This window comes from Salvelinus namaycush, chromosome 31 (genome assembly GCF_016432855.1).
Source record: "Salvelinus namaycush isolate Seneca chromosome 31, SaNama_1.0, whole genome shotgun sequence".
In the NCBI taxonomy this organism is placed as follows: domain Eukaryota; kingdom Metazoa; phylum Chordata; class Actinopteri; order Salmoniformes; family Salmonidae; genus Salvelinus; species Salvelinus namaycush.
Window position 1 is genome coordinate 34,655,043 of NC_052337.1, and position 24,410 is coordinate 34,679,452.

At 42.7% G+C, this 24,410-nt stretch overlaps 1 protein-coding gene across 1 annotated transcript in view; it reads left to right on the forward strand.

Annotated features, from left to right (window-relative positions):
• unc5c (unc-5 netrin receptor C) overlaps nt 1-24,410 on the forward strand; it is a 186,529-nt gene that overhangs the window by 109,479 nt on the left and 52,640 nt on the right. Inside the window, exons 3-4 of the mRNA XM_038970765.1 lie at nt 406-549; nt 18,565-18,668. Of these exons, the coding sequence (XP_038826693.1) occupies nt 406-549; nt 18,565-18,668 (248 nt within the window). The remainder of the gene's footprint in view (nt 1-405; nt 550-18,564; nt 18,669-24,410) is intronic.

Sequence of the window (24,410 nt, forward strand, 5' to 3'; positions counted from 1 at the left end):
GATGCGATGCAATGGATCATTTAACTGTATTAATATTAAATGGAAGAGCGGTGTTGTGTTGTGTGGCCTTTTGAATTGGTACATCTGTATCTGTTTGGATCTGGTATTAGTGTCTTCCTCTTCTTTCCTCTCTTTTCCTTTCCCAGGTGTGAAAGGTTAGCATTGACAACCTCTTAATGAAGCTTTAGATTGTGCTGCTGGCACACTCCCCTCTCCCTAAGGCCCATGCTCAGGGAGGACAACATTCATTTCACTTGATTAAGCTATCATTTCCCTCAAATGGCTTTGGCTCCGTGTTCTGAATGTCCCCTCTCTCTACCCAGGGCTAGTGTTGATTCTGCCTCTGCATACTGTAGATCCGGTGTACTGACTCTCTCTCCCTCTCCCCCTCTCACCCCTCCACAGGCTTGGTGGTGCGAGAAGCCAGTATTGAGATCACAAGGCAGCAGGTGGAGGAGCTGTTTGGGCCAGAGGACTTCTGGTGTCAGTGTGTAGCCTGGAGCTCTGCAGGGACCACCAAGAGCCGCAAGGCCCACGTCCGCATCGCCTGTAAGTACCCTTCAACCCTTCACCCATATCCCCTTTGTAACCCCTCAACTCTGTCCCCATACTGGGACCCATTCCTGTCCCCATCCCTTGTCCTGACAGTCAAAGAAGCCACCAGTCACTGAGAGTTCCGATACATTCTCATGTATGTACAAAAGAAACAGTTTGACAGGCAGTCAAGAAAGGGCTCTCACAACTAATGGCCCTTAAAACAACCCATAAACTCTAGTCACATTCTGTATAAATTGAGAGAAACAGAGACAGGGAGGGTTGTATACACAAAGTAGAAAGGATAAAATACATGTTTCTGCCAACGTTTCCGTTTATTTGTTGGTGGTCCTCAGAGTCACTTTTCTTATGTTAGTAATTTGACTGGCAAGTATACCAAATATAAACATGTTTTCCAGCAACAACACGCTTATTTCTTCACTCGTGCTTAAATCATTTTAATTTCACCCGGAGGACGTGGCAATCAAAACATGAAGGGAAGTGGAAACTCTAAGGGAGAGAGAGAACTGAGTAGTTGTATGTCTTTCGGTTGTTGAGTGATCACTTTACTTTTTACATATCTTTTTCCCGCATTATCTTCTCTGAGCCACAGGTCTCCAATCTTCAGAACCATATGCATTTCTGACTTCAGTCTATGTTGTGTCCAGTCTTTCTTTTTCCTTAATAGAGTGACAGAGGTCTCTCGTACACCAACCTGGTCTCATAGACTAGACGTAACATAGTAAATGTAAATCCAAGACACTCAAATTAGTATATGTTACATTGGGTATGGTTACATAAGACAGAAGGTTAAAAGGTTAAAAACACTAGGTGACGTATGACGTAAAGGTAACGTAAGGGTAATGGCGGACTGAAGGGATTTATGTAGAGCACCTCAAGATAAAACATAATATTCGAAATATCTGCTAAATTAGACTAAAATATTAGCACTACTTAATCTGGTGAGTGATAACCTTCAATCTGGACAATAACACAAAACAAATCCTAAAACTAGAGACATTTATCGACAAATATTACGAAAACAGGCAACAACCAAACATGACGGAGAGTAAGACAGGGGAACCGATTACAAAACGAAAACGTGACTCTTCTACAGACACTGATGATTTAATATTCTCACCACCCGGAATGGTAAAGGTCGAAACCGATCTGTTAAAATCAATAAATGACAAACTGGGTATACTTGAATTAGTTAGTAAGGATATAAAAGAGTTGAAGGCAAGCCTAGAGATGAGTGATGAAAAAGCTGCGACATTGGAGAAGCAAACACACGCGCTAAAAGGGACAGTCAATAAGATTGAAACCGAAATGAATGGAATTAAAAAGGAGAACACCGTTCTGAAGGAAACCTTACTAGACATACAAACTAGATCCATGAGAGAGAATTTGGTACTTACAGGTATCCAAGAAAAAGAAGGAGAAGTTCCTGAATCTATAGTTAGAGAGTTCCTCCTTACAGCGCTTCAGATTCCACGCGAAGTTATCGACAAAATCCAACTTGAACGCGTTCACCGCTTCGGACAGAGAGGGCAGAGGTACGAACGCCCAATCGTTGCCAAATTTGCTTCATTTAAAGATAAAATAATGGTTAAAAGCCTGGGTAAAAGACTTGCTGGGACCAAAATTGGCATGAATGATCAGTTTCCGAAGGAAATTGCAGAACGGCGCAAAGTTCTGTATCCAATTTTCAAAGAAAATAGATTAAAAGCGAAACGAGTAGCTCTCGTCGTTGATAAACTATATATTGATAACCAGTTGTTCAGAGACACAAAGACTACTCCATGGTTATTTTAAAAATTACAAAGTTCTCATAGACGAGGGAAATAAACACAATTCAAGCCCGGTTACTGATTGTAACAATACAATAAAAAATATAGCTTTTCTATAAATCTTCACATATAACTAATTGAACACACAAGCACTAATTCAACATAGTGAAGATAAAAACTAAGTAAACAGAAGGCACAGTATGTGTGGATGGTATGGTTTGTGTTTATTTTTTATTTTATTTGTTATGTTTGGAAAGTTGAGTGAGTGAGTAATGAAATGGTTGCATATCCCAGAGCCAATGTATTGCTGTGAGCCGGGTATGAGAGGGCTTTCAATGTTGTTCAGATGATGGATATACTTTTATAATGAATTATACGTCTTATTTATTTATTGTCCTATCATGGAGAACTACATTTTTTTTTTTATTTTTTTTTTTTATTATTATTATTATTATTTTTATAAATTATATCTAATTATTTATTATCCTATTTTAATGGTACGGTCCATGGCACTATACCCTAGACACCCACCTGAATGACCCAGATACTAAGGAGAAGTCCCTAACTGTTTTATGTGCCCGCTGTAAGCGGTCTGTATGCAGCTAAAATGAGGTCAGAGACCAAGAGCAGCACTGCCCCCTCAAGATTCTGAGCCTGCTTGGCAGGGTTGGTCCTGCAAAGCCAAAGCCCCAATAAGGGAGAGCATAATATACAAGGAAATTCTCAAAGCTGCTAATGAGAACCTTGACGACCTTGTACCTAGCCGGTGGGGATTCCGGTGGGGTGCCCCCACCCAGGCAGTGGCAGTGCTGGCAACACTAGCTGCAGTAACCCATGGGGAGGGGGTCACACTCGGACATTCAGAGAGGGGGTATATTATTGTGGCCCTGGCGGCACAAAATCAAAGTCGGACTGCATGGAGATGCGTGGGGACATGGTCATGACGGGTGGCCGTATTGTGGGTGTTTCAGGAATATGGTGTACATTTGACCTCCATTATCTAGGATATGACAATGGTAAATAAATCTCTCAATTTTTGCTAATTTTTTGTGCGGTCTTGCAGGCCTTCTCATGCAGCTGCAACTGCAAGTGCATTTGTAAATCATGACCCATCTTGAGTTGGGCTCTGGGATGGTGCAATTGTTGAGAAAGTGAGCTTATGGTTGTGTGGGGGTAAGGGCTGAGTGTGTGTGGGTGTATGTGTGTATCCCACAACTGTTGCGAAGGAAGAAGTAAAAGATGTTAGGGACAATAGAGGATGATCCACAGATATATATAATACAAATCGAGGTGAGGGCAATGGAAATGCATATGGTAATTGATCTTCTTCAATTCGGTAAATGGCACTGTATGCTCTTTTCAAAGAATGGATCCCAGTCGGTTCAGGGCTATGGGATACAGGGGGTCGAGGGTGGTCTACCGGGCATTGGGATGACAAGCCATCTCGAGATGAGGCCTTTTAGCGGGTGGAATAGTAGGGACCAATTGGAGGTTTACTTAGTAGAAATGCAAATATCATGGTACAACTATATAGACACTCAATCATTATGTTACTTTTTAATAGTACGTTTACAAAAATATATTCTGATTAAAAGAATGAAAGGTGTGTCTCATTATGGTAAGTGGTGAAATAAGTATAGCCAGTTACAATTGTAATGGCTTAGCAGATAATAAGAAAAGACGATCAGTATTTACCTGGCTAAAAGAGAAGGATTATAATATCTATTGTTTACAGGAAACCCATTCAACAGTTTTAGATGAAGTTTTGTGGAAAAAGAACTGGGGGGGCAAAATATATTTCTCCCATGGGCAAAGAAATTCAAAAGGGGTGATGGTTTTAATTAACAATAATTTTGATCCAAATGTGCAAATTGTCCAAACAGATCCTCAAGGTAGATGGATTATTTTAAATATGTTATTGGACAATAAACAAATATGGCTTGTTAACCTATACGGTCCGAATAATGATGATCCAAGCTTCTTTGAAAATATATATAAGAATTTATCAACTCTACAAGCAACACTAGACTCTATTATTATAGTGGGAGATTTTAATACGGTCTTAAATACCTCTATAGACCGGAAAGGAAATCACACTACAAACTATCACCCTCAGGCACTTAAGGAAATCATGAATGTCATGGATATATTGGAATTAGTGGATATATGGAGACTTAAATACCCTGATTTAGTGAGATATACATGGCGGAGGCTGAATCAAGCTAGTCGTCTTGACTACTTTCTTATACCATTCTCTCTGGCACCAAAAGTTAAAAAAGTGTTGATAGGGGACAGAATGCGGTCGGATCATCACATAATTGGCATATATATTTCTCTTACAGAATTTCCACGTGGGCGAGGATATTGGAAATTTAATCAAAGTCTACTAGATGATAAATTGTTTAGAACTAGGACAGAAGATTTTATAACTGACTTTTTCAGACATAACATAGGTACAGCAGATCCCCTTATTGTATGGGACACTTTTAAGTGTGCCTTTAGAGGCCATGCAATTCAGTACTCATCTATAAAACAAAAGCAATTTAGATCAAAAGAGTCCATATTAACAAAGGAAATTGAAGGACTAACAGTACAGTTAGATAGCAATAAAAACAGTACCATAGAGGCACAGAATAAGTTAGAGGAAAAACAAAAAGAAATGGAGGAACTTATTCAAGAAAGATCCAGTGTAATACATTATAAAAATAAAGCGAACTGGATGGAATATGGGGAAAAATGCACCAAATTCTTTTTCAATCTTCAATATAGAAATGCTACCAAAAAAAATGTATTAAAACTTGTTACAAATGATGGAGTCACGCATGATTCACCAAATGATATTTTGAAAGAGGAAGTAAAGTACTTTAAGAATATGTTTTCGTTTCAGGCTCCTCCATCTCCACTAACTGAAACTAATTGTATGGATTTTTTTCCTATTAATAATGTAAAATTAACATCTGTACAGAAAGACTCATGTGAAGGCCAAATTACAGAGGAGGAACTGCTTGATGCAATTGGGGCCTTTAAGGATGGGAAAACTCCAGGGCTGGATGGCATACCAGTGGAAGTATACAAAACTTTTTTTGATATACTCAAAGGACCATTATTAGCTTGTTTTAACCACTCCTATATAAATGGTAGATTATCAGACACGCAACAAGAAGGTCTGATATCGTTATTACTGAAACAGGACCCAAGTGGTATATATAAAGATCCAGTCCAATTAAAAAATTGGAGACCTCTTACACTTCAGTGTTGTGATGCAAAAATCCTAGCAAAATGCTTGGCGCATAGAATAAAAAAAGTTTTGTCAGATATTATTCATCCTAATCAGACAGGTTTTTTACATGGACGATACATTGGAGATAATATAAGGCAAGTACTGGAAACAATAGAACACTATGAAATATCGGGGACACCAGGTCTGGTTTTCATAGCTGATTTTGAAAAGGCTTTTGATAAAGTACGACTGGAGTTTATATATAAATGCCTAGAATATTTCAATTTTGGGGAATCTCTTATAAAATGGGTTAAAATTATGTATAGTAACCCTAGGTGTAAAATAGTAAATAATGGCTACATCTCAGAAAGTTTTAAACTATCTAGAGGAGTAAAACAAGGTTGTCCACTATCGGCATATCTATTTATTATTGCCATCGAAATGTTAGCTGTTAAAATTAGATCAAACATTAATATTAATGGATTAGAAATCCGTGGCTTAAAAACTAAGGTGTCATTGTACGCTGATGATTCATGTTTTCTTTTAAAACCACAACTAGAGTCTCTCCACGGCCTCATAGAGGATCTAGATACCTTTGCTATCCTCTCTGGATTAAAACCAAATTATGATAAATGTACCATATTACGTATTGGATCACTAAAAAATACACATTTTATATTGCCATGTAGTTTACCAATTAAATGGTCTGACGGAGATGTGGACATACTCGGTATAAAAATCCCAAAAGAAAGAAATGATCTCACTCCAATAAATTTTTATAGAAAGTTAGCAAAAATAGATAAGATCTTGCTACCATGGAAAGGAAAATACTTGTCTATTTGTGGAAAAATCACCCTGATTAACTCTTTAGTCATATCACAGTTTACCTATTTGCTTATGGTTTTGCCTACACCTAGTGACCTGCTTTTTAAATTATATGAACAAAAAATATTCCATTTTATTTGGAACGGCAAGCCAGATAAAATTAAAAGGGCCTATTTATATAACGAATATGAATTCGGAGGGCAGAAATTATTAAATATTAAAGCATTAGACCTCTCACTAAAGGCATCAGTCATACAAAAGTTATACTTAAATCCAAACTGGTTCTCTAGTAAATTGGTACGAATGTCTCATCCTATGTTCAAGAAGGGCCTTTTTCCCTTTATTCAGATTACACCTGCTCACTTTCGGTTGTTTGAAAAGGAAATAATCTCCAAAATATCCTTATTTTTTAAACAAGCCTTAGAAAGTTGGTTGCAATTTCAGTTTAATCCACCTGAAAGGACGGAACAAATAGTACAACAAATATTGTGGTTAAATTCAAATATAGTAATTGATAAAAAAACGGTATTTATCGAAGAAATGTTTAAAAAAGGTATAATTTTTGTGAATGATATCATAAATAGGACTGGTGGAGTTATGTCACACATGCAGCTCACACAGACATATGGAAATGTCTGCTCTACCCAAAATTACAACCAATTAATTGCAGCATTACCACAAAAATGGAAGAGGCAAGTAGAAGGGGAAAAAAGTAAGGAACTTGTATGTCGGCCCTGTATTAAAGAACATAAATGGTTAAAGAAAAGTGTGATAAATAAAAACATATACCAATTTCATTTAAGGACCAAAAAACTGACAGCTGTGCCATATAAATTGCAAAATAGTTGGGAAGAGATGTTCGATGTACCCATTCCATGGCACATGGTTTATGAATTGATACGCAAAACAACGCCGGATTCAAAACTTCGAATTTTTCAATTTAAATTATTGTACAAAATTCTTGCAACTAATAGAATGTTATATATATGGGGTATACAATCTTCCCAGCTCTGTAGATTCTGCTGTGAGGAGGCAGAGTCATTAGACCATTTATTTTGGTATTGTCCATATGTAGCTCGTTTTTGGTCACAGGTCCAGGAATGGCTGAAGAATTGCAACATTTGCCTAGAACTAACGCTACAGATAGCAATACTGGGGGATTTGAAAAGCCATAGTCAATCAATCAATAATATAATAATTATTTTAGCAAAAATGTTTATTTTTAATTTACAATCTGTAGAAGCTATGAGAATAGGAAGGTTCAAATCTTTTGTGAAGCATCACAGCACAGTTGAAAAATATATGGCAAATAAAAATCCGAAATGGATGATGTTGGAAGATAGATGGGAAGGGTTGAGTGGAACTGAAGGGTGGGACTAATAACAAGATAAACAATGTAGGGCATACGGGATCTGTGAAATGTGTATAGGTGCGGAGCTTTTGTGAAATAGCACAGTTACAAGTGGAAATAAAATTGGATGGACAACAGAAATAGAGGAAGGACTAAGAACAAACAAGAGAGAACTATTATAAAGTAGTCTGTGTCTGTAAAATAGGTATAAGATGTATAAATTGAAGGTAAAAGCAGAAGTGTTTATTAGTTTACTCCAATTGGGGGAGCGGTGGTAGGGTTGCGGGGAATAATAATAAAGGTATATTCTTTAAAAAAGTATGTATGTCTATATAGGTATGTGTATGTATATATGTATATATGTATGCATGCGTGTATGGATATATATATTTACCCAAAAAAATATGGGGGATTGGAAATGATGCAGACAATTACATTGGAAGCAACATTCTTTCCGCAATATTAAGCTGATCCACCCCAAAAAAAAAAAAAAAAAAAAAAAAAAAAAAGACAGAAGGTTACTTAAGGAAAAAACGGAAGAGGGAAGGTCGGGGTGGATGGGTAGGCGTATAATGCGAATTTCTATCAACCCAAATGTTGCGTGTTCGAATTTCATCACGGACACCTTTAGAATTTTAGCTAACTAGCAACTTTGCAACTACTTACTTCTTTTGAGCTACTTTACAACTACTTAGCATGTTACTAACCTTTCCCCTAACCCTAACCTTAACTTCTTATGGCTGCAGGGGCAGTATTGAGTAGCTTGGATGAAAGGTGCACAGAGGTGCCCAGAGTAAACGGCCTGCTCCTATGTCATAGTTGCTAATATATGCATATTATTATTAGTATTGGATAGAAAACACTCTGAAGTTTCTAAAACTGTTTGAATTATGTCTGTGAGTATAACAGAACTCATATGGCAGGCAAAAACCTGAGAAGTTCCACTTCCTGTTTGTAATTTTTCTGGGCGTGCCAGATTTTCAACCAAGCTCTCATTGAAATTACAGCGAGATATTGATGAGTTTTCACTTCCTACGGCGGTAGATGTCAACAGTCAATAGAACTTTGTCTGATGACTCTAATGTGAAGGGGGGCCGAAGGAGACAGGATTTAGTCACCACTGCCACGAGGTGATCACGCATTGAAGAGGCGCGTTCACGTGAGAGGGAGCTCCGTTCCATCGGTCAACTGAAGTCAATGTAATTCTCCGGTTGGAACGTTATTCAAGATGTATGTTAACAACATTCTAAAGATTGATTCAGTACATCGTTTGACATGTTTCTACTGACTGTAACGGAACGTTTGGACATTTCGTCATGTTATAGTGGTCGCGCTTTGTGACTTTGGTTAGGGTGTTTGGTAAACAATTCCAAAGTAGCTAATTGGACATAAATAACGGACATTATCGAACAAATCAAGCATTTATTGTGGACCTGGGATTCCTAGGACTGCATTCTGATGAAGTTCATCAAAGGTAAGGAAACATTTATCATGTATTTTCTGGTTTCTGTTGAGTCCAACATGGCGGCTAATTTGGCTATTGTTCTGAGCTCCGTCTCAAATTATTGCATGGTTTATTTTTCCGTAAAGTATTTTTGAAATCTGACACAGCGGTTGCATTAAGGAGAGGTATATCTATAATTCCATGTGTATAACTTGTATTATCATCTACATTTATGATGAGTATTTCTGTTGAAACGATGTGGCTATGCAAAATCACTTGATGTTTTTGCAACTAGTGAATCTAACGCGCCAATGTAAACTTAGATTTTTTTATATAAATATGAACTTAATCAAACAAAACATGCATGTATTGTGTAACATGAAGTCCTATGAGTGTCATCTGATGAAGATAATGAAAGGTTAGTGATTAATTTTATCTCTATTTCTGGTTTTTGTGAAAGCTATCTTTCGCTGGAAAAATGGCTGTACTTATTGTGGTTTTGTGGTGACCTAACATAATCGTTTGTAGTGCTTTCGCTGAAAAGCATATTTGAAATCGGACACTTTGGTGGGATTAACAACAAGATTATCTTTAAAATGATATAAGACACATGAATGTCTGAGGAATTTTAATTATGAGATTTCTGTTGTTTGAATATGGCGCCCTGCACTATCACTGGCTGTTGTCATATCATCCCGGTAGCGGGATTGCATCCATAAAATGTTAACCCTTTAACCTAAATCTTCACCCCTAACCGTAACCCCTAGCCTAGCCAACGTTAGCCACCTAGCTAACGGTAGCAACAACAAATTGAAATTAGCAACTTATGATACATATTGCAAATACGTAACATACTGTACGAATTGCAATTCGTAACATATCATGTGAATTGTAATTCATAACGAAATGGGCGATGGACATACACAAATTAATACATACTATACGAAATGTAACATATCATACTAAATGTAGGGAGCCAGATTTACATTTACTCTGTTACGATTACACCCGAATCCAGGTTGGGGACACTTAGTGCTGCGATGTCCATTGTGACGGGTGTCCGAGGGCCCGCAACTAAAGCCGTTCAGGGACCCTGTCAGAATAACACACAACTAGGTCTCTGAGAAAGAACTGAGCTCGTACCTCTGTTACTACTCATCAGTTAATACTACCTATACAGTCCTACTAAAGTCACAAGCCTGGGCCCATTGCACATAGCTTCACCAAGGCCAGTTCAGTTGCTCTCATCTTACCAGCTCTGTCTTCCACCTTACTTTAGCCGTAGGCTACCTGTGTTGGTATGCCAGGCCAGGCCAGCCACTGACTGATGGAGTAGTCCCCTGCAGTCTCTCCACAGAGTTCCCCAGCTGCTCCACCTCTACCTCTACCTCCACCTCCACATCCTTAGCTGTTCCACCTCCACCTCTACTTCCACTTTCAGCTCCACCCAGGGGTGGGCTTAGTGATTTGGAGGCCCCAGGCAGAGGCCAGTCTGAGTTTCTACTAAGCTAGCCTCTTCGACAACCAGCCTTCCCTAATACAGGTAAGCCTGGGGAAGTTCACAGCAGAGAAATAGCTAAATAGGTAAATCAGTGACACCTCGCTACACGTCAAACTAATCAAATGCCTTTTTTGGGCGCAGCTCCAATAGTGCTCACTAGATTAGTGTCGTATGTGCAACAGTGCACCTACTTATGTTGAAAAACAGAAAAATACCTAAAATATTTTTTACCATGGAATTACCTGTATACCTTTTATGTGCAAATTCCCTATTCACTTCTATATATTTTTCGGGCCGGTACCGGGTTACTTTCCGACGAGTCCTGTAGAGAAAAATGGAAAACACCATTGTGTTCGTGAGAGTCTCATACTTCCTTAGAGGGGTCATATTAATTTTGTAGGCCAAACCGTTTGGACACTACAGACGTTTTCGTGAGAAGAACCATTTTCGAGACGGTCTGACAAACACTCACTGTAGCTCTGCCATCTGCAGATGCAGTGGATTGAGCCCATGCAAACAGATATCTCTAGCTTAAACAGACAGATTTTGTTGGGGATTTTTTTGTATTCATTTATTTATTTTACCTCGAATGGAGCAATTTCTTTAATGCCCAGCTCATGAGTTCCCTTGATGATGTGAGGCCTGAGGCAATTGCCTCTTCTGCCTAATGGTAAGTCCGCCAATGCCTCCACCTCCACATAATCAGCCATGATCAGCAGCCTGCCAGGGCTAACCTTTCCCTCAAATCAGAATGGATCCTTCTTCCTCTGCTATCAGAATGGATCCCTCTTGCCCCGCTATTAGATTGCCCTGAATGGATTACTGTAGCTCCTCTCTCTCCTGGGCTTCCTGGCAGACCTCATAGATAGCCACAGTCCCTCTGGAGACTAATGAACACACTGGACTAGTTACCCCCCTTGTCCCCCTCCCTCCCCTCCCACAAACAGATTGTTTAATCAGGGGCTAAGTAACACTCAGGGCTGATACATTCAGGTGGTGGTTGGTTGGTGGTGGTGGTGTACAGTGATCAATGTTAACACTGTGTTGCGGGTGGCGTCTTGAAGGCTGTGCACTGTGGACCCCGAGCGTTCTTTTCCCCCCACTGTGATTTGTGGTACGTTCGTGACTGTTTGGGTGTGTGTTATTGTGATTTATTGCAGCCCATGTTTCCCTTCTGCTAAGATGACATGGACTCTCATTGGCCAGTGATTTACCTGACTCCACTTTCCTCTCCATGGTTACTCTAAATACCTGTGACCTGACCTACAGGTCAGGAGATGCCTATGTTCTATCTGGGTTTTTTTTTCCTATGCAACTTTACTGTGACATTCTTTACTTGTTGTGACCTCAGAATGACTTGCCACCATTCTTGAGGTATTTCGATACCGTCATTAAACACCATAGAGATGCTGAAATGGGTACACAAGCAAATTAAATGAGTGACTTCTCAGAAAAACCAACCAAAAATGTCCTTCAATTGACCTAGGTAATTAAACCCGTTATACTGAACCTAGAAGCTGAAATTGTATGTGTTTGTGGCGTTGTTATTTTTCACCAAACTAGTAAAGCTCACATTCATCTAATTAAGTTTCACCTTGGTAATTCTCTCTGGTCGCCAGTCCTCTAGTTTACATCTGCATCAGGGTTTATAGGTTTATTAAGTGAGGGAGAGAATGCGTCGAAATAACCCATAACTGTGAGACTTCTGTAATTTCGCATGCCAAGAAGCCAAACACCATGCACTTAGCGTAATGGCAGTCAAATGTGGTGGTAGCTGGGGCCTGTAGGGAGGCCTGGGGAGGCAGAGGTATTTCTGTGGTGTAACAGGGAATGGTGCGACTCCCACAGGAATGTCTACTCAGCCTTATACCCTGCTGCTCACCCAGCTCCACATCGCCTGAGCCTGGGAGAGGAGGAGGAGGAGAACAGAGAGGAAGGAGACACGGTTCAAAAATATCACTCAGGAGCTACTCATTTCACTCTCTGTTCCTCCATTTCTGTCTCTCACACACACTTCTCTCTCGCTCTGATAAAAAACAGCATACTGCCGAAATTCCCCAAAGCTACTGTACATCTGAATACGTTTCCCTCAATCTTATATGCACTATCCAATCTTTTAATTTCATACTTGATCTTTACGGAAATTGCTTTCAATGCAAACTTTCCATTTCAGCATTTTATGACACTGAAATGCAGTATATGCTCCTAAAGACAGACATGAGGTTGAAATGGAACTTCAATTCTCCTAGTATTTGTATTTCAGGGCTATTTGGTCCCTGGTGCTGATACGGCTGTTATGGTGTACAGCAGGGTTTTGGCTAAAGTCTGGTGGTAATGTATTTTATTATGAGAACATCTCAGAGTTAAGCTCTTCTCTTCCAGCAGGGGATGTGGAGCGGTGAGATGATCAATACAATGTTTCAATTCCAGTTGGACTTCTCTCTCTTTTGATAGTCCTCTAACTGAAACCAGCTGAAGTCCAGCTTTGGGAAGAGGCATTTGGACTCGATATCAAATGGGTGGACAGACTATGTACGGACTAGAGAGATAATTAACATTTATATCCTTAAATCCCAGAGCAGGCTAGCTACTGAGTGACTCAGAGAGTTATATTTATGTCATGGAATTGAGACTTCTTCTGTAATAGTTCCCGGAAATGTCTCCCTTACAACATGGAGAATGACTGGAGAGTTGTTAAATGCTCAGCCACCTTAAAATAGTCCCCATTGTCTACATAGTTCTGTATTCAAACTCTGCCAATGGCTGTACTATAGTATTGGCATTTCAGAGGCTTTCTGAGTGAGTCTTCTCTTGGTATTCCTCTCTCCTTCAGTCTGAAGGTATGCCGGCCTGCCAGCCTGCTGCACAACATCACAGCTCTTTAATAGCATTGGTTTGATAGCACTCAAACCAATGCACTCCCTCTCTCTCTTTCTCTCTCTCCCTCTCTCCCTCCTTCCTTCTCTCTCAGTGTCAGCAGCCGTTTCAGACATGCCAGTGGGGAGCAGTCACATAGTGTGGATGTAGGCATCAAATCCACTCTTTTCCGCTTTGTGGTTTCTAGTTTGCTCAAATTACAATGGTGATGAGGAGACCATTTCTGAACCAGCTGGGAGGAACATTTTGTGGTACTTCCATAAAAGACCTTTCACTATCCATCTGTCGATGCTCACATTTTTTATATCTGCGTGTCAGCAGATCTCCTTTCTTTCAGAATCCAAAAAACAAAATGCTAAAGCCATCTAAAACCATAAATCGTCAATTTACATTCGCACAAGATGTCTGTAACAGCCCTATGTTATGTCCTTCCAGAATCTGTCTACAAAAGTTGGTGGAACCCTTAACTACCCCAACGGGTGGTTTCCATGGATACTGAGAGGTGCTTAGAGTAGTTCTGACCCAAAGAAATTAGTATAGCTCTCTCTCACGACATCACGACCACATCGACTATCCTTGACTCTCTGTCTATGACTTTCTGAAGGGTAATATTCTGTTGTAAATCTGTCAATTTACAGTCCTTGTTATTTCCAGTACCCACTATGTCTGTCCACCACTAGCTCACTGATTGTCATGGTTCCTCCTGGCACCATAGGGTGGCAGAGACAGCTCTAGAGACACGGTGCGGCATCTCGTCGGGTTCGAGGGACCCTACCGTACCTGGTGGACTGGGAGGGCTACGGTCCCGAGGAGCGGGCCTGCCCGGGACATCCTGGATCCTGGTATTGTTAGAGACTTCAAACAACTACGTGGTGGTCGTCATGGCTCCGCGGCTGGAGCCGCTCCTAGATGTCCTTGTTAAAAGAGATGTGTTTTCTGTGGTCCTTTGGAGAAGCTTAAATTGTTTACCGTGTGCATTCGTTAGCTGAGTGAGTTTTCGAGACTTAGTGTTTGTTATTTTTTTCAAGTGTACTGTGATCCTGCGGCTACCGTTTCTCAGTAAAGTATTATGTTTATCCTTAACCACTGATTCCTCGTCTGGTCTCTTCTCTGCACCTGGGTCCAACCTTACCACGTCACAGCAAGCTTTTGCCACAACATGGACCCAGCAGAGATCACCCAGACCCGGAATGTGGTAGCCCACCAAGGAGCACTGTTAGGATGGCAGCAAGAACAGCTCTCCCAAATATCTGGGACCCTTCGGGCACCTGCCGAGTCCCTCCAACCACGGCACACCCCCAACCCAGGAGGAGCCAATGCCCAGGTCTCATCGCCCAGTGCTACAGACGTTGGTGTGGTTCCTCCAGGAACCCGAGATCCCAGCCCCCGAGCGGTATGACAGCCACCCGGGAGGATGCAAGAGGTTCCTCACTCAGTGCTCTCTGGTGTTCGAGCTACAGTCCTCATTCCAAACCGATCGGGCCAGGATCACCTACATCATCTCTCTACTCTCGGGCAAGGCCCTGGCGTGGGCAACAGCGGTGTGGGAACAGCAGCCACCATCTTGCAGATCCATAGTAGCCTTCACTTCTTCAATCACCCGGCCAAGGGGCCAGACCAGTGACTGACTTCGCCATTGAGTTCCACACCCTCGCCGCCGAGAGTGGGTGGAATACAGAGGCACTGGTTACCGCTTTCCACCAGGGTCTGTCTAACACCATCAAAGATGAACTGGCCACTCGGGAACTGGGAGAGGACCTCGAGTCCCTGATAATAATTAGGATTGACAACCGCATCCGGGAACGGGTGAGACGGCGCCCTTTTGACACGACTCCAGCATTCCGGTTTCCTAAGCCCACCAAGCCCAGCATGGAGTATCCCATGGAGCTGGGTCGCACACATCTGAGCCCACAGGAGTGAAGACTGCTGCCTCTACTACAGAGGTCTCGGCCATCTCCGTGCTACCTGCCCAGAGCTGACTGGAAATGCCAGAGCTCGCCAGTACAGGGGGAGGCCCTGATGAGCTGTGTAGTTACCTCCGGGATACCCAGTCACTGTCTGTTACTACCCACAATCCTCCACTGGGACAACCGTCAGCACCAGATTCAAGCCTTTGTGGACTGGGGCCACGGATTATTTCATTGATCAAGACTTCACCAGAGAGTTACAGATCCCCTGCGTGAAATGTACCATCCCGCTGCAGATTCAAGCCCTCAATGGACGCCCATTGGCTCCGGTCAGGTGGAATATCAGACCAAGCCCATTCTACTGCAGGTTGGGGTGAACCACTCAGAGACTCTTAATTGTCTGTTGATCATTGCTCCCGAGAACCCCCTTATCCTAGGGTACCCCTGGCTAGTGCTACAAAACCCACTATTCTCCTGGTCCATGGGACACCTACTAGACTGGGGTAAGGACTGCCAGACTAAATGTCTAAGACCCCCACCAAGAGCCTCGTCGTGTCCTCCTGCATCCCTTGAAGACCAAGACTTTTCCGCTCTCCCTACCTAATACTTCGACCTCTGGGAGGCCTTCAGTAAGAGGCAGGCCGCCACCCTTCCCCCTCATCGTGCTTACGACTGTGCCATAAAACTCCTACCCGGCACCACACCTCCCCGGGGTTGTCTGTACTCCCTCTCAAACCCCTGAAGCAGCAGTCATGGACAATTACATCCGGGAGTCGCTGGAGGCAGGTTTCATTCATCCCTCTACATCCCCTGCTGATGCAGGCTTCTTCTTCATAGGTAAGAAGGATGGAGGCCTGCGTCCCTGAATCGATTACAGAGGGCTGAACCAGATTACGATCCAGAATCGTTACCCCCTACCTTGATGTCATCCGCATTGGAGTTGGTCCAAGGGGCCCAATTCTTCACCAAACTGGACCTCCGCAACGCTTACAATCTGGTGAGAATCAGGGAGGGAGATGAGGGGAAGATTGCCTTTAATACCCCTAGTGGCCACTATGAGTATTTGGTCATGCCCTTATCGAACTCACCGGAAGTCTTTCAAGCATTGGTCAATGACACCCTGAGGGATATGTTGAATTCATCTTTGTTTATCTCAACGACAGAGGTGGTGGCAGCGCCTCTCACAGTCCTTACCCGCAAGTCCCAGACCCATTTTTCCTGGACCCCCGAGGCTGACAGGGCATTCATGGAGGTCAAGGGACATTTCACCTCTGGACCCATCCTTGTTAACCCTGATCCAACTCGTCCCTTTGTGGTGAAGGAGGATGCTTCGTACACCGGAGCAGGGGCGGTCCTTTCACAGCGGAATGAGGATTGAAGCTTGAATTGTTTACAGTGTGCGTTCGTTTCCCGAGTGAGTTTTTTATTTTTTGTGTTTTATTTTTTTTTCAAGTGTACTGTGATCCTGCGGCGTTTCTCAGTAAAGTATTATGTTTATCCTTAACCACTAATTCCTTGTCTGGTCTCTTCTCTGCACCTGGGTCCAACCTTACCACGTCACACTGATGGTATGCTCATCTGGCCCTACAGCAGAAATACCTGAATACCATTTAATTTACACTATTCACAAACTGACATAAAGAGAGTTTGATGTATAACTCCATTCACAATACAGAACTATGCTTTTCTTCTCTCTTGGTTTTGCCCTGAGGGCGGCTGAGGGGTTGAAACTCCATAGGAAAGCTCATGGAAACTCTTGACTTCTAGAGACACAGTGTACTTTTAGAGCATATGGGATTTCCAGCTTGGCTTACCTTTCAGCTCTGGGCTTCCTTTGCTTTGTAAGCAGGGCTGGTCCATGCTTGGTTTAACAGTGATAGTCAGAGTTGGCTTCATGTGAACTCCTCCAGCCCATTCTCAGGGATTACACACTGGCAGGGAGTTACTTGTGTGTGTGTGCGTGAGTGTGTGTGCGTGCGTGCGTGAGTGTGTGTGCTCTTTGACACTATGGGCTAAAAGTTGGTGTCAAAAATAATGTCTCACCGAGCTGCCTGTACATTTAAATTCACACACAGTACTAAACAAAATGTTTACAGATTTAAAGAAAAATAAACTCTTCAACATTAACTGAAGCATGTTTTTTTTGCTACAGGAATAATGTTATTCTAGACTATTCATTAAATGTGGTTACTGGGTTTGATTAAATGGGCTCCTGTGTTAGAGAGTTAAAATGATAAGCAGAACAGGGACATTGCAGGCTGTGGAGTTTGGGTGTACGAGTGTGTACTTAATACTCCACTGAGTCTGTTCTCTAGCAATTGTAGTGCTCCCTTCCCCCTGTCCTCCTCTTACACAATCTCCCTCAAGCCCAGTCTCTCTCTCTCCCCCTTTCTCTCTCTCCAAATCTCTCTCCCCTCAAGCCCTCTCTCTCTCCCCCTCTCTGTCTCTCTCTCTCTCTCTGCCCCTCTCTCTCTTACCCCCCCCCTCTCTCTCTCTCCCTCTCTCTCTATTTCTCTCTCCTCTCTCTCTCTCTCCCTCTCTCTTTCTCCCTCCCTCCCTCCCTCCCTCCCTCCCTCCCTCGCTCTCTCTCCCTTCTCGTCACCATATTATTTCTGCAGCTCCTCTGCCAGACCGTATCCCAGCAGGTGGTGATATATATCTAATGAGCTTTGGGTTCCAGTGTTGCATGACGCCCCCCCCCCCCCCGGCCCCGGTCCTGCCCTACTCCATCAGGCTCACACACTGGAGAACTAGTGGCTTTTTATTAGAGGAGGGAGAGTGATCCCTTTCTCAGCAGCTCCCTGCCATCCACCTCCGATTCTTCAGGCTCTCTGTGCAATGAGAGGACAGAAAGAGAGAAAGTCAAGCTTTATTTCTCACAGAGACCGCTCTATTAGCCCTATGTAGTACTGTATTTGCTAGCTGCGCACTGAGAACGACAGTCTACAACCTTCTAAGTCTTTTTTTAATCAAAAGACATCAGTGATATAATTCAGCATCCCCCCAGCCTCATTATTACATACATCATGTGTAGAACGTGAGGGATATGTTACGTTTATTACGATAATGTTACGATAATGTTTATTTATGGTTTGTTGCCATTTTTTTCCTCCAGATCTCAGGAAGACGTTTGACCAGGAGCCTCTGGGAAAGGAAGTGTCTCTAGAACAGGAAGTTCTTCTTCAGTGCCGCCCACCAGAAGGGATCCCTGCTGCTGAGGTAAGGGTTAAAGGTTATGGCTAAAAGCTACAGTGATTTACTGGTATTTTGTCTTCAAATTAATGAAGTAAAGTAAGTAACCTTAGCTGGTTTACAGGCACTCACCAAGTAAACCCTGAACATGGAGAACTTAGTTGTGTCACTGGAGCTACTGTAAGCAGCAGAGCCTAAAGCTGTGGCCCCATAATGTCAGCTACACTGGGACCTCACTTCTTAACCAGGTCTCTACTCCTCCCTAACAGATGGCAACTCCAGCTCCGCTCCTTACTGCTGATCTTAACGTATAGAGCTGGCTCTGCCGCAGCAACATGACAAGCCAATAAGACGTATAACTCTTACAACAACAAAATGGTTTCCGGCCTCATTGTGTCCCTTTTTTACCCACCTATTCGGTCAGAGGAAATCCTTCGAGTGCACTTCCTGCAGGGAAGATTAGCCAAATCAATTGGCCTGATCTGAGGAGAAGTTTAGTCTCAGAGCTACTTCCTCACCCTGTGTTAGCGATGCTTCCTAATGTGTTATGGCTAATAACATGAACCACATTCCTGGAGGCTTATTTGAATATAACATGTATTAATAGTAATTGTTAGAATCTTAAGAGGGTGTATCTTTTAAGTGGCCTGGTAGATTTGAGATGAAGTTGTTTCTGTCTCAGATAGGCGTACCTTTCAGGATGCCTTACTTAACTAAATTGGGCAATGGTTGGCATGTCATCACAACGTGGCTAAGGGAGGGGAAACGTGTAGTTATCTGCAATAAGAGCAGGGCTCCTGAACAGGGCCACTGTGCATTATCCTTCCTCTGTCAAGTAGCACCTCTTCCTACCCATCCATTCCGAAACCTAACAACGTTGTGGTGAATTCAAAGGCCTTCGTTAGAGATTACAGCGACTGAGAGTGAGAGAGTGAGAGAGTGAGAGAGCGAGAGAGCGAGAGAGCGAGAGAGGGAGAGAGTAGGAGAGCGAGAGAGGGAGAGAGGGAGAGAGTGAGAGAGTGAGAGAGCGAGAGAGCGAGTTGTTCTAACCTGTTCTAATAACACACTGAAGCCTCAGGACCAGAACATCCAATCAATCAGAATAAACCAAATTACAACACAGTCAAAACAAAACTACATTGCTTATTGGGAAACATAAGCACAAAGCAAAATGCAGTGCTGTCTGGCCCTAAATCAACAGTACACCGTGGCTAACTATTTGACCATGGTTACTGAACAAAACCTTAGAAAAACCTTGACAAAGTACAGGCTCAATGAGCACAGCCTTGCCATTGAGAAGGGTAGACACAGGAAAACCTGGCTCCCTGTAGAGGAAAGGCTGTGCAACCACTGCACCACAGCAGAACCTGAGACAGAGCTGCATTTCCTGACAAAATGTAAAAAATAGAAAACAATTAGAGTGTCATTTCCCCAAGGTTTCAAAGACCTCTCTGATGAGAATAGGCTACCCGTCCTGTTAGGGGAGGACACAGAGAGCTGTGGTTTGGCAGCGCACTACATTGCTGCCTGCCATAAGATGAAGGACAGTGTCTGACAGACCAATCAACCTGCACATGTCCTCTACTGTATGCTTATTGTTATTGTTCAATGTATGGTTATTTTGATCCTTGGTTATTGTTGTTACTGTTATCCCGTTGACAATTTTTATTCTTATTATCTTAATATTGTAAATATCCAAAGTAAGCTTTGGAAATATGTACACTGTTACGTCATGCCAATAAAGCAAGTTGAATTGAATTGAGAGAGAGCCAGAGAGAGAGAGAGATTGAGCCAGAGAGAGAGAGATTGAGCCAGAGAGAGAGAGATTGAGCCAGAGCGAATAAGCGTCCTTTGGAGTGAGTTTTTCTCAGGTCTGAACTCTGAAAAGGCCTGCGACTGACCTGGAAAAGCTGAGTTAAGTGAGTGGAACTTCATTGCCTTTATCCTCGGTGAGAAGTGCTGACAAAACTAAATAGAGAGAAAAGTTTGGGCCAAAACTCTTGGAAACTCTACTTCTTACTTCTTCTAATAGGCTTTTTTCTAATGGTGATTCCAACTGTTTGTGTCAGAGTGATTCCAATCAAGCTTCTTCACTCTGATTGGCTCAGTGGGATAATTAATTCTGATGACACACCTGTGCTCACCAGGACCTTACTGTTACTGTAGCAACACAGCTGTGAACTGACGGAGCAGAGAGAATCAATGCTATCACTGCCATCATCAACAAAGGTGCCTGAAGTCTGAATGGAATGACAGATTGTAGTTTGTATGGAATAAAAATGGAGGGGATACTGTATTGAAGTGGAAGCTTAGGCACGTGTCCAGCGTCAGTAATTATTCACACACTTGCTTACCTCACTTGAATAAAGACACCAGTCCATTACCCTTATTTTTCTTATTTTCTGAAGTAAAACACAGCTGTTGAAAGAGAAAATAGACCCGGACTGATCCTGAGAGCCTTTTTCCTCTCTCTCTCTCTCTCTCTCTCTCTCTCTCTCTCTCTCTCTCTCTCTCTCTCTGTCTGTCTGTCTGTCTGTCTGTCTGTCTGTCTGTCTGTCTGTCTGTCTGTCTGTCTGTCTGTCTGTCTGTCTGTCTGTCTGTCTGTCTGTCTGTCTGTCTGTCTGTCTGTCTGTCTGTCTGTCTGTCTGTCTGTCTGTCTGTCTGTCTGTCTGTCTGTCTGTCTGTCTGTCTGTCTGTCTGTCTGTCTGTCTGTCTGTCTGTCTGTCTGTCTGTGTTTGTCAGGCATTTTCTCACAGAAACGCTTTAGGAACCCGGCTAGGGAAAAACAGATGGGCCCAAGTCTGTGGTTGCATATGCATCTGCAGAAATATGTAGCAGAGTCACTGCAGAGGAAAGATCTGTCGTATTCCAGCCACAGGGAGACGGAGAGGGAGTGAGAGAGAGAAGAGCTGTTGAGGGTTGTTGGGTTTGGATCCAGTGGGTTGTCAGTTGTCTCCGTGGCTCTTTTACTGGAGGACTATGACCAGGCCAGTTCAGAGAGGGTGAGCCAGGCAATGCCAGGCAGCGAGGCGGGGGCCTAATGTGCCCATTCTGCCCATGTCTTACAGCACTATGCTAAATCACTTAGATGGATTCTCATGGACTCGGCTTTATTTTCCAGGCGTACTGTAGATGGTGCTACGCAAGGATTCACATCACATATTCGAATGAAAACAAAACATAATACTGTACTCACGCACACACACACACGCACGTACTGTACACACACACATACACACACACAGTTTGACCTGGTATGGACCTTGGATCCTGCGAGCAGCTTTTGTATTTTTTGTGGTCCTTCATTACTGTAGGAAGGTCATTGCATGTTGCTGGATTGAACATGACATCTGATGACGCAATTTCAGGTGGTCAGTTTATTGGCAATGTATGTCAAAATCACAGTAGTATTACTATTGAATTATGAATGTTTTCTAAGGACAACCATTTCTATCTACTCTGGTGCTGTTTTAAAGGGGATTATCAAAATTTAATCCATAATGGCATCTACTGTATGCACCACACCCTCCACAATAATGGGATAATCTCTGGTAATCTGAGATTACACAGGTACCCTACTTCTCCTGTTGACCTTTTACAATATTAATCTGCTCCCAGTTTTTTTTTTGTCTATGTCCTTTTCCAATTATTGGATTTATGTAATATGGAGGCACATACTCCTGAAAATATGAAAATGTAGTGTGAATACAAAATACTGGTGTATGAGTGACTGTTTTTAAAAGCAACACTTTTGATGTGTTTTGGTGGTTTAACAGCTGCGCTGACATCATCAATGCGTTGATGCTGACCTGCAGTTGCCAAAATAATCTGCATTGGCACAAGACAACTAGTTATAATGATTCCTCTACAGCAAGAAACTGTTTCAAACCAGAATATGCCGTCATTATGACGTCCCGTGCCAGATTCTGCCCACTGTGGTGATGCAGCATACTTTCTGCCCACTGTGGTGATGCAGCATATTTTCTGCCCACTGTGGTGATTCAGCATACTTTCTGCCCACTGTGGTGATGCAGCATATTTTCTGCCCACTGTGGTGATGCAGCATACTTTCTGCCCACTGTGGTGATGCAGCATACTTTCTGCCCACTGTGGTGATTCAGCATACTTTCTGCCCACTGTGGTGATTCAGCATACTTTCTGCCCACTGTGGTGATTCAGCATACTTTCTGCCCACTGTGGTGATGCAGCATACTTTCTGCCCACTGTGGTGATGCAGCATACTTTCTGCCCACTGTGGTGATTCAACATACTTTCTTGTTGTGAGAAAGAAACAGAAAAAGATGAACATCCCCAGTACACAGACACAGGGTAGGTGTGTGTTCCTCCGGGTGATGGGTTGAGACAGAGGAGGAATAATCCTTCAGGCCTCACAGACCCTTTACACAGCTAGCCCCAATGCTACACATTGATGTCTGATGTACCGATAGATAGTGGCACAAACACACACTCACACTCTAACTACTCAACACACACACACACACACACACAAACTAACCTTGTGGAGACACACAGTTCAGTCCAATTTTCCTTAACCCCTGAACCCGTACCCTAACCATGACCAATAAACCTATCCTTAACCCGTACCCTTACCCTAACCTTAACCCTGACCTTAACCATTACCCTGACCTTAACCCTAACCCTGACCTTAACCCTGACCTTAACCCGAACCCGAACCCTGACCTTAACCCTAAACCTAACCTTAACCCGAAAACCTAACCTTAACCCTAAACCTAGCTCCTAACCCTAAAACTAACCCTAGCTCCAAACCTTAACCCTAAAACTAACCCTAGCTCCTAATACTAACCCTAAACCTAATTCTAACCCTAACACTAATTCTAACCTTAACCCTCATCCCCCTAGAGCTTGTGTCCCCAAGTTGGACTTCTGGTCCCCACAAGTATAGTTAAACATGTCCACACACACACACACACACACACACACACACACACACAGACGCACATGCACGCGTACACACACGCACACACACACCACACACACACACACACACACACACACAAAGAAAACAAGCTGCAGCAGACATTTATTTTGGCTCCTCTCACCAACATTACCAATGAGGCTTTGGCCTGAGAGGACTGAAATACTGGGATTGAGGTTTCTGAAATAGCACAGCAGTTGAGTCATTTATATAAGTCTTACTGTGTGCTCTTTATACATTAGACATAAACCAGGCTCCCCCAAAAGTCATTGTTACATGTGTTTCCATCCCCATACATATTTAATGTACATAATCAAGAGCAGAGGAAAAATGAAATCTGAGAGGCTATTCTAGTGGGAGTAATGGTTTGGTGAGACCACCATTTTGGTTTCTCATGGTTTCTGTAAAGCTCACTCAAGAGAGATCTAGAAGTGAGGGAGTAGGGGGGATATAGATAGAGAAGAAGGAGAGAAAGTACGTTCTAGCCACCCCGTGAGGTTGGACCCTTTCATTACCTTTGTAAGGCCTTTTCATTAAAGCCCAGAGGGCCTAAAGGGCCAGCTCACACCAGTGACACACAGTCTCCTCCTTTCACACCATGAAGATGTGGCAAGCAGTTCCTAAAACCAACTTACATCTGCCTTCTGAAAGAATGTGGCTTTATCGTTCTCCCTCTCTCTCTTTTCTTCTCTCTTTTCTTCTCTTCCTGCCCTCCGTCTCTCGCTCCACTTCAAAGCACTTGTCACAGCCCCCAGATAAAGACAGGGTTCAGGGGTGACGCGGCGCAGCCGCTGTGCTGCTGAGCCTGTTGC